Here is an 11,507-nt window from a genome sequence, read left to right on the forward strand (position 1 = left end):
AGCGCGCCACAATGCACGCTAATGCATTGTTTGTTATAGTGCACTATAGCGTTGGAAAAAATGCTGCATACCATTTTTATTATCCATTCTTGTACATTGGCAGCCAATTCATCTTGACTCCCCAAAAATCATGCACGTTGATGTATAACTTCACACTATGCATTAATGTATTATAGAAAAAAGTGTGAATGTATCTAATTTCTACAGTACAAAGCACAAACCTCTTATTCATATACCGTGGGTTACAGGCTCACAACTTCAGGTGGCTTGACACTAGCAAGCTTCTGAGGACATGCTTCCTTGGGATGCTTCCCCTATAACCCTACCACACTTGGTGAATCATCAGTTTTTCTTTAGCGTCTTTAAATGATGATCCTCTTCTCCTTCCCATGGAAATCAGCTTCACTAGTTTATTATTTTTCGATTTTTTTTTTTTTTCTTAAAGTGGAGTTCCACATACATATTTTTTATTAAAAGCCAGCAGCTACAAATACTGCAGCTGCTGGCTTTAATAAACGGACATTTTATGCCGATGCCGGAGCCGATCAATCTCTCGGCTGCCCTCGCCGCCATCCTCAGTGAGGGAATCAGGAAGTGAAGTGTTTAGGCTTCACCTGCCAGGTCTCCCGCTGCGCATGTGCGAGTCCTGCTGCGCGTCCTCATTGGTCCTAGCTTAGTGCTACATGTTAAGCTATCGTCCTGCAGGTCCAGTGCGGTGGTCCATCGCTATGAAACCCAGTCCATGAAGACCCCTTTAGGGGAATGCCCACTGTGGCGGGCAAAGCCTGGACCCTATATCCAGTGACCCTATATCCAGTGACCCTGTATACCAGTGACATAGACGGGTAAAACAGGGTCACCCTGTTTCTTTGACGGTTACTGTAGTCCCACAGCAGGTGTGAATGAAAATATCTCTAACTTGCTTTACACTATTTGTACATCGATATGCCCACAGTGATTGGTGAAGCCTAGACTTTATATACGATCCTGCGGCATAAACAGGTATAACAGGGTCACCCTTTATATCTCACTTATACTGTGTAAATAGGGCAATGTTTGGCATGTATTCACTGTCAGTGTAAACCTTTTAAACTTGGAGCTAAAATTCTGACACTTGGAGCTCCGTCTCAGGTGGATGACCAGATGTTAAATCGCACTAACCGGTCACACACTTTAAAGCCACTTCTGCTTAGCGTCCGTATAAGGTACTTGGGTGCTTTCTCCTACCTTTTCACCACAAGTATTTGTTACATGATGATCTACACCTGGGTTACAGCATACTCCTTGCTTGCCTGATTTCTCAAACTCTATCTCCTGAGTACCTCACAGGGGAATACCCTCACTTGTAGCTATGGCGCAGACCAAGCAAAAGTGAGGCGAACATTTGCTCTACTGAAGGTTTGGCCTCAGAGTGACAATGCATTCCTTGCGACATGAGTTTTGGCGTCCGATTCCATCTCAGTTTCAGGTATGCTACAAGCGGCCTACTTGACAAAAGCATTTTTTTCCTGCATCTATGTCACAACTCTATTCAGCCATCTGTCCCCAGAGCTCAAAAACACCCCAAACCTTTCCTTACTCCTGTTTGTCAACTGGAGTCACTTGATATACTGGTCCTAGAGGATGCTGAATCAAAAGGGAATGAAGAGAATTAAGGGAATTAAGACAGCGTTGGTGGAAGCTGCAGAAGACTTCTCTCTCCCAGACTGTCATTATATTGAAGAGGGAGCTTCATGCAACATGTTTGCTAATGCAAAGAAACTCTTTGGGTCTGTCTGCAAAAGCCTTGGCATTGTGCACATTGATTCTCCCTCCATCTCACCAGAACAATTTGGGCACCAAGAGAATCGCAAAGATTTAAAGACTTTACCTGTTGATGAACAGATAGAATGGCTGATCTACTGAGTCTAGGGCCGAAACAACTAATCGATTAATCGACAAATAATCGATTATGAAATTAATTGATTACAATTTTCATAATCGATTAATCGGCCAGTAACATAATGGGATTAAAAAAACTAAAATTAGCCCTTTTATAGTACCAAAAAGCAAATCGCTACTGTAAATATTACTTTTACTGTCCCACAGTAAAAAAATGAACCCCTTAAAGTAGCGATTATTTGCTCTTTTTGTACTTCTTTTTGTTTTTTTAACCCCATTAGGTTACTTAACATCTCAGGTCTGGGTTCACGCCTCTGTTTTTTGGTGCCTATTGCAGAAACACAGTTCATTTACATGTTTTCCTATGGGACACGTTCACATCCATGATTTTTTTTCAGCTGCTGCGTATTTGGAAAGGGCAAGGACTTTTTAACGCAAAACTGTGCTATTTTTATTATTTTTTTGGTTCAATATACTTCAATGGAGAAGCTGCAGAAAAGCATGTAATGTGTTTTTGCGGCAATTTGTGTTTTTTAATCTGCCCAACAACAAATTGGCCCAAAAAAAAAAAAAAATGCAGTTTTTTTTTTAAGGCCATTATCCGATTAATCAAAACAATAGGCCAACTAATCGATTATGAAAATAATCTTTAGTTGCAGCCCTAGATTTAAGTCAGGTGATTGGCTGGACCATTCTAGCAGTTTTATTTTCTCTTTGAAACCAATTGAGCGTTTTCTTTGCTTTGTGTTTTGCATCATTGCCTTGCTGAAATGTCCACCCTCGTTTCATCTTTATCATCCTGGTAGATGGCAGCAGATTTTTATTAAGAATATCTTGGTACATTTTTCCATTCATCCTTCCTTCAATGACATCACGTTTGCCAGTATCGTATGCTGAAAAACAGCCCCACACCATGATGTTCCCACCTCCAAACTTCACTGTTGGTATGGGAGTGTTTTTGGAGTAATGTGCAGTGCCATTTGACCTCCTAACATGTTGTGTATTATGGCATCCAAAGAGTCAAATTTTGGTCTTATCTGACCAGACTATATTCTCCCAGTATTTCACAGGCTTGTCTAAATGTTGTGCAGCAAACTTTAAACAAGCTTCAACATGCTTTTTCTTCAGCAATAGTATCTTGTGTAGTGGGCTTTTCTTTGAAACAATGGTACCTGCTAATTCTAGGTCTTTCAGAAGCTCTTCACAAGTAATCTTGGCTCTTCGACAAAGCTTCTGCTAATTCTTTTTACTCATCTGTCAGAAATCTTGCGAGGAGCACTGGTTTATGGTGAAATAATGTTCTTTCCACTTCCGGTTTATAATCCTAACCGTGCTCACTGGAGAATTCAGAAGTTTATAAATCCTTCTGTAGCCAATGCCATCAGTATGTTTTGCAACAAAAAGGTTGCAATTGTCTTGAGAGAGCTCTTTGCTTTTACCCACCATGAGATTTTTCTTGTGTGACACCGTGGTAATGAGACACTTTTTTTTTTTTTTTTTTTTGCAAATCTGTTTATTGAATTTTAAAACATTCAACAAAGAAAAAAACTACAACAATAACATACATTAGTCATGACAAGAATTGACTGCGGTACATAGAGAAATATGATGAGGAGCAAACCGTTACATGAAACACGGTGGGGAGCTCTAGTCATCACAATGGGCACAGCAGGCTGACGTTCACTGGTAGGACAATGCCGGGCTATAAAAAAAACGTGAAGCTCAGAAACACATGACATATTTATAATTGTAGATTACTGTACATCAGCGGGGAATAGAAAATTAGGTATGGTGTGGGTCAGTGGCTGTGGAGGGATCCGCCAGCCATTTGGACCAAACCTTGTCATATTTTTGAGGGCAACCCCTCTTAGCAATTGTTTCCACAGGGAGATAGGAGGAGGAGTAGGCTTACGACAGCTAAGGGCTATGGCTTTGCGGGCATAAAAGAGAAGTAACCCAACCAGGGTGCGACCTGCAACAGTGGGAATTATTTGTTCTATCAGGCCCAATATACATATTGCTATGGAGGGTTGGAGCGATATAGTGGTGATCTGTGTAATGAACTCGAATATCTCTTTCCAGTAGTTGACAATGACTGGGCAGGTCCAGAAGATATGGGTAAAGTCACCTGGTACTGTACCACAACGCCAACACCCTGGGGGGGAGGCGGGGTTCATTTTGTGTAACCTGTGCGGGGTAAAATATGCGCGGTGAACCATCTTGAACTGAATTAGTCGGTCTCTCAGGAAGACCAGGGATCTGAAAGGGAAGTCCCATATGTCATCCCAATCGTCGTTGTCAAAGTCAGGAATGTCGTGTAGCCATTTTTCTGAGGGAGGTCATTATAAAGTGAGAGTACAGTCGCAAGGTGGGTTTATCTGCACATCCTGACCTGAGGAGGGTCTCTAAGGAGGACTGAATGATCTGGAGGGGAGAACTGGAGAATTGACGACCGAAGACATGGGAAAACTGTAAATATCTAAAAAAAAATTGCTCTGTGGGATGTTGAAGTCTGATATCAGTTTGGGGAGTGGGGCCAGAGATTGATTGGAGATAACTTGGGCCATCGTTTTAACACCGAATTTGGTCCAGGCGTGGGGTTCGGGCAATTTGTAAATGTGCTCAAGGGTGGGGTTCAACCACAAGGGGGCAGCTGGAGAGAGTGCACCCTTAGGGCACCCTTAGGGTATCACCCTTAGAGTCCCACCCCCCATGCACGAAGCGTGGTGCGCATGGAGGGGGTCAATGGGTATGGGGCCTTGGGACCGCGAAAAAGTAAAAATTTCAGCACTTCCAGTGAATTCACCACCACCGCCTCAACCAAGGTAGCAGGGTTTGTCGTATCAGGAGTAAGCCACCAGGCCGCTGTAACTAGTTGGGTGGCCAGGAAATATTTATATAGGTCAGGGCACGCCAGGCCTTCCTGGGAGGACGGGCGTATTAGCGTCGACCATCCATACCTGGGGGACTGGGTCCCCCAGATGAAGGAAGCGAAGAGGCCATGAAGCCGGGTGAAAAAGGATTTGGGAATCCATTGCGGAGTTTGGCGGAGTAAGTAGATAAATTTGGGCAGGATTTTCATTTTTATGAGGTTTATCCGACCTAGCAATGATAAGGGTAGTGACTCCCATGCCTTCAGTCCCATCCGTGTCTCCTGAACCACTAGGGATAGATTCGGGGGCAAAAAATCTGAAGCCTGCCTCGAGATCACCACCCCGAGGTATTTGAAGCTCTCAGCCCATTGTAGGGGATTGGAAGGGGCGGTGGTGCAGGCTGCGGGGTCTATGGGGAACAAAAGAGACTTGGACCAGTTAACCTTGAGGCCCGTGACAGCGGAGAAGGAGTTCAGGATCTGCAGTGCCCCTGTGAGCGAGGAGTCTGCATCATTGAGGAAAAGAAGGGGGTCGTCTGCATACAGGGCGACCCTCTCCTCAAGCCAGCCAACGCGCAGGCCCCTGATGTGCAGGGAGGTGCGCAGGGCCTCCGCCAGCGGTTCCATTGCAATGGCGAAAAGGGCCAGAGAGAGGGCAACCCTGCCACGTGCCTCTGGACAGAGGGAAGGGCTGTGACAGACCCCCCCCCCCCCCAGCTTGACAGCTGACGTGGGATGCTTATATAATGTCTGTAACCACGCGATAAATACCACGGGGAACCCCATTCTACGGAGGACCTCCCACAGAAAAGGCCATTCCACAGTGTCGAAGGCCTTCTCTATGTCTAAGGAGGCCACCACACGGGAGCCTTCATTAAGGTGTTGTGCATGTATGTTGGTAAATAGGCGTCGCAGGTTAACATCTGTGGCTCTATTAGCGATAAAACCAGTTTAATCAGTCTCAATTACAGACGGCAATAGGGGTTGTAGTCTCATAGTGAGCAATTTGGTAAGAATTTTGAAGTCTGCGTTAAGCAGGGCAATAGGCCTATAAGAGGCGAAGGAAGTGGGGTCTTTAGGGGCTTTGTGGATTAGTATTGTGTGCGTGGCTCATTGATGTGGGAAGGGCGCCCTCCCTCAAACAGTGAGAATAGAGCTGGGCTAGTTTGGGAGCAAGTAGGTCCCCGTGAGTTTTGTAAAACTCCATTGGGAGGCCGTCGGGGCTTGGGTACTTTCCAGCAGGAAAGGATCCGATGGCCTTTACAACCTCCTCTGGGGTAATGGGTCTCACTAAAGATTCTCTCTCGGCATCTGAAAGCCAGCCGAGTGCCAGGGGGTCCAGCCAAGGCGCCAAGTCCTGTGGCCTGAAATCCGAGGGCAATACGGAGGTGTAAAGGGAGCTATAGTAATGTCAAAATACGTCTAGTATGCCCAGGAGAGAAGAGACCGACTCACCCGAGGGAGACACCTCGCTGGGTATCCCCGTCAGGGGGCAGGTCATGTTGTGCTAACATAGCTAGGAGGCGGCCGTTTCAGTCCCCCTGTTTGAAAAATCTTTGCTTGGGACGGTAGAGATCCAACCTAGTGAGTTCTGTCAGATGGAGGTGTAGCTCTCGTTTAGCTGCGGTGAGGACCTCAAAGCTAGAGTCAGTGGGGTCGGCCGTGTGGGCCCTAGCCTGGTCATCTACCCTGTCCTGTAGCTCGGTTGTGGTAGTGGCTTGTTTCCTGCGGATCCCAGCTATTGAGGAGATGTACTGGCCCCTAGTGAAGGCCTTTAAGGCGTCCCAGGTGATTACAGGGGAGGAGGATCCTGCATTAAGATCCCAGTAGTCAATGAGGCAAGGTGGGAGAGCCAATGGGTTCCCAGACGCCAAAGGGCGGAGGTTCGAGAGGCGGGGGAGCGAATGGTAAGAAGGAGGGGGCAGTGGTCTGACAGCCCACTAGGTAGGTATGTAGCGTCCAGCACGTCCGTCAGCATGGCCAGATTGGCAAAAGCTAAGTCAATGCGTGAGGCCGTTTTGTAGGTAGTGGAAAAGCAGGAGTAGGCCCTAGTCGAGGGGTGCTTCCACCTCCAGACCTCGGACACTCCCATTGCTTGCGCCCAAGTGGATAAGTCTGAGGAGCAATGTTTAGGGGGGATTGGTCTGTCTAAGTCCGGCGCTAGGATGGCATTAAAATCGCCCATAATCAGCAACTTGGCAGGGCAGTATGGGGTAACCCGGTCTAGGATAGTGTATAAGGTGGAGGCCGAGAAGGGAGGAGGGATGTATATACTAACCACAATATATCTTGTTCCCCAAACTGTGAAAACCACTATCACATATTTGCCCTGGAGGTCGGTGTGAATGTGTTCCACTACGCATGGAAAGGATTTGCTGACCAGCACCGAGACCCCCCCTGGCATAGGTGGAGTATGAGGCATGAAAAGCTCTCTGGATCCACAGCTTCTTTAGTGTCAGTAGTTTACTGCCCATAAGGTGCGTCTCCTGAAGCAATATCATGTGGTGGGGGAGTGTAGTTTAAGATACTTAAATAATACTGCTCTTCTAAATTTGGAATTGAGCCCCCGGACATTCCAGGATAAGATATTGGAAGTGGACATGTCACGTGTGACCATTGGAGGAATTCATTATGACATTGAGGAGACGTGTGGTAACGTCAATAGTGTGTAACAAGAGCTGCATAGATCCAGAGAGCCCCCTGTAGGAAGAGTCATGACCAAACATTAACCATACAGACAAAAAAACATACACAGTAACAAGTAACAAAAGAACCTTTGTTGACAGCAAGGTGTCAACCCTGCCCGTTTCTGCTGGCATCCCTGGGAACTTAGGAGCGAACAGATTGGGCTTATACCCAGAAAATAACAATTTAACCCCTTAAACTTTACTCAGCAACAGTTCGGTGCTGCACGCGAGAACTTGTGGAAGTTCTCCGGGGGCTGAAGCTGGTACCAGGTGGTAACAACACTTCGTGCTGTACCTAGGTCCTCGGAGTGGTTCCCAGCTCCGGTTGGCCTAAAACAGTAGGCGAAGGCGGGGGGCGTGGTTCTCCCCACGGCACACGGGCCCTGGCGAGTAGTCCGCTAAATATGTGGAAAGCACCAGGCCTCCCGCTGCTTGTGTACCAACTGAACCGTGGGGGGTCAAAGCGAGTCACTTGACGATGTACTGGTCGAGGTGAGGTGGCTTCAGTACTACAGGAGGAGTAGGATACAATAGGCAAGGATGTAGGAAATTCGTGCATCTGAAAACATTATGGGGATGGGTCCTGGAGTCGTCCAATCAGTATGGGGTCAGGCTGCAGTGAAGAGAGTCTCGGCTGCTGGGGCGATGAGCTGGTCCCTGCGGCCCCTGAGTTCTTCTTCCCCTTTTTGGAAGGGGGGGACATCTGGCGAGACACTAGGGGGGGTCCCCAACACTGGAGCAGCACGTGCCCAGAGCAATGTCCAGGAGGCAGCGGGGGGTGGCCCAAAGCGCAGTGGGTGGTGAGCCTGGGAGAGCACAGTCCAGGCAGGTAGGCAGCAATCTCCCCCAGCCCCCAACACACCGCAGTCACCCAGGCAGAGGCAGTTCAGTATATGTAGTAGGCAGGAAGGGCAATCAGGAAGGCCCAAAGCAGGGGGGACCCAGGCAGGAAAAGGGCAGACTCACCAGGCTCCAGGACACCACGACTGGCCCACACAGTCGGCCACAAATTGGCAGCGCAGCAGGGCTCTGCAGGGAGGTTGATGGGCAGTGAGGCAGGTGGAGGCAGCAGGATCCGCTTCCGGGATTAGGGACCGAGCGCGGCGCACCCGCTCAGGAAACAGCGGTGTCGGGCAGGCTTCACTAGGCCCGCGGGCGCTCCCGGTGGCCCAGCAGATCCCCGGAACACACCAGGCAGGTAAGGGGGTAGGCAGGACAGAGAACTGCCCCAGGGAGGAGGGATTGCTTCTTACCGCACGGTTCTGCGGGGATACAGACGCTCAGGCCGGGTGCAGGCTGGCAAGATGGCGGCTGTTGGAGGCTGTGCAATCCTCTCTCTCCCGGCCGTCCACCGCAGAATCCCCACTCAAGATCCACACGGGGCCCACCAGGGGACAGGGAGGAACAGCTGGGTAGGTTTGCTGGACCAAATTAGGCAGTTGCACGGATGGCACAGGATTACTTGCAGGATACCCGGAGCTCCTCTCAGACACGTCCGCCGCTGTTCACATCCGGACACGCCCTTCAATGAGACACCTTTTTAGAGAGCATCAGTTGAGACTGAACCAGCTAATATTAATTTGCACTGACAAGGGGCAGCTGGTGTCCTGGCTTTTCATGCTTTTTTTCACCTCCCTTTCTTCATGTGTTCAATACTTTTCCCTATGTCATTCCATTTTATTACACATAACTTAATTTCTGAACTTATTTATAAAGAATCACTTGAAAAGCAACATGGTGGGGTAATTTAGGAGATATTTACTGTACCTATAGGTAAGCCTTATTATAGGCTTACCTATAGGTACAACTTGAAAATGGATGTTTAATTTCTTATCCTATTTGTTTTGGTTTCTTTGTATGTATGGGTTGTTACCGACATGTGGTGAAAATCTCATGTCAATAGCACCTTTTAGAAATACATGGTGATATGTTCAATACTTATTTTACCCGCTGTATATTTATATGGTTTGCAGTGTGAAATTATTTGTTCCTAGTAAAGCAAAGACACTGAATGGTTTATAACTTGTATAAGTATTATCAGCGTTCTCATGAATTTTATTTCATAAACTCCTGATCCTTACTACTATTTTCTCTGTTTTTGTGTATCTGTACCTGTAAATGAATAATATACCTAAATATGTTATTATACAGTATTTGTATATGCATGTTTTAGGAAGAGCTGGACATCCGACCGAAGGTCTCATCCTTTCTTAATCGCTTGGTAAACTATACTAACCTGACACAGGGTGCAAAGGAACATGAAGAGGCTGAAATTCCAGGGGAGTCCTGTAGAAAGTTTTACAAGGTAAATCCTTTATAATTGTGCATAATTGTTGTATAGCTTGTTTAACTCGCTACTATATCTCCGTTATGGGAGATCCTTTAACCTTAATCGCAGCCATAATGTAATGAGGTTTTGCTTCCCTTCTCTCCAAACTTCAATTTAGCTTTACATTGCTAAGCTCACCACATATTGCGGTGCTATATATACACAGTTTGGAGTGTATCCTGGGCTTATTGGCACTAATTTATTTTTGAGAGGCACAGCAGGGTGTGGGAATGCACATTACTGCTAGCAGCCACAAAAACATTGTCGTATATATTCGTTTTGTTTTTTTTCTTTGTATGTTTTTTTTCTTTTTTTCACAAAACTCATAAAGGGGTAGCGTGGGTTTGACACATTACACAATTCTCAGACTGTACCCTGAGTCATGATAGGTCCTCTCTCCCTATATCAAGGTCATAGGTTTACTAGTTCACCTGCTCTACAGGCTAAGCAGACTTTCTGATCTTAGGACCTTGGGATTGACCTTGACATCGGTCAACTTCTACGCCAGCCTAGTGCCTTGAAAAGGGGATTCTGAGAGGTCCTGGAATGTCTCATGTTACCTTTTATGTCAATAAAGAACAAGATTATCACTATACCAAAGTGAGCTGGTGAAGATTCTTATTTTCTAGTGCTTGGAAAAGACTAATTGCCCCACTTCTCAGTATCTCCTTTATGTTCTCATTTCCCTTCACCTGCGGTCTGTGGATACCTCGGTATTAGTCTGATGGTCTTACCTAGTCCTTTCAATTATGTTACTGCTCTATAGACTTTCACCTAAAGACCTCAAATCATCTATAGTCACCTGATCACCAGTTTGGCAATTGGCAACCCCTAGATTAGTGCCTTTTCTTCTTAAAGCGGAGGTTCACCCTAAATTTTTACTTTGGCTGTATTAAACCACCAGCCATCGACAATAACTAATCCATATTTTGTTTTGTTTTTATCGCGATCCTTACCGTGGTAATGAAGCTGTTCCTGTCCTGTCAACCCTTTTTCCCCCCGACCAGTGTTATGTCTCCTGGGAGTGAGTGAGGAGAATCCCAGGAAACGCGCTGTGCTGTAATCCCGCCATATCTTGCGGGTCACGTGACTCGGCAAGTGGGTCATGTGATGTGGGCGGCGACGAATTCTCCATTTTATTCACCGTATCCCGGAAGGACAAGCTACTGGGCTTCACAGTGCCCACAGTAAAGATGGAAACGTCCATCTTTAGATTTTAAAACATCTCCTTTTGGGGACAAGTGCAATGCTGTGGGCAGAAAAACTGGGAGACACGGGTGCTTATTTGAAGCAGGTAAGAGCGGCAGAAGCATTAAAAAAAAAAAAACGAAAACCCGCGGAACCCCCGCTTTAAGGGCATGCTGATTGCTCCCCCCGTAATATTTTGTTTAAGGTATTTCTCACCTAGTGTGATGATGGAAAACCATATCCTAAAAATTATTACATTTCCCCATCCAGGAATTTCTTCCATTGGACTCCTAACCCATGGTATATTGCAAGTCTAACACCTTGTAAATTCTCTTCATAAGACTTTACCTCCACGCTTAATGTGCACTCCCATTTGCAGGAACTTGCTCTTCGTCACCGTTGTGACTATCTGTGCCTCTCTGGGAATTTCCACAGGTATTCTTGCCCACCCAGAACCCTTCCCATTTGCTAAAAGGTACTCCTCCCTTATAAAGGGCCTTTGCAAGAATGGAATATTTTCTTTCCTGCTACTCCTAACAGAGGTAGTTAC

The 11,507-nt window shown here is 46.5% G+C and overlaps 1 protein-coding gene across 2 annotated transcripts in view; it reads left to right on the forward strand.

The window, feature by feature from the left end:
* The window catches only part of SLC12A4 (solute carrier family 12 member 4), a 215,995-nt gene that overhangs the window by 26,061 nt on the left and 178,427 nt on the right, over positions 1-11,507 (forward strand). For both annotated transcript variants that reach the window (XM_040328834.1, XM_040328835.1), the window contains exon 3: positions 9,614-9,745. In XM_040328834.1, the coding sequence (XP_040184768.1) occupies positions 9,614-9,745 (132 nt within the window). The remainder of the gene's footprint in view (positions 1-9,613; positions 9,746-11,507) is intronic.

The sequence above is a fragment of the Rana temporaria genome, chromosome 11, assembly GCF_905171775.1.
Source record: "Rana temporaria chromosome 11, aRanTem1.1, whole genome shotgun sequence".
Taxonomy (NCBI): domain Eukaryota; kingdom Metazoa; phylum Chordata; class Amphibia; order Anura; family Ranidae; genus Rana; species Rana temporaria.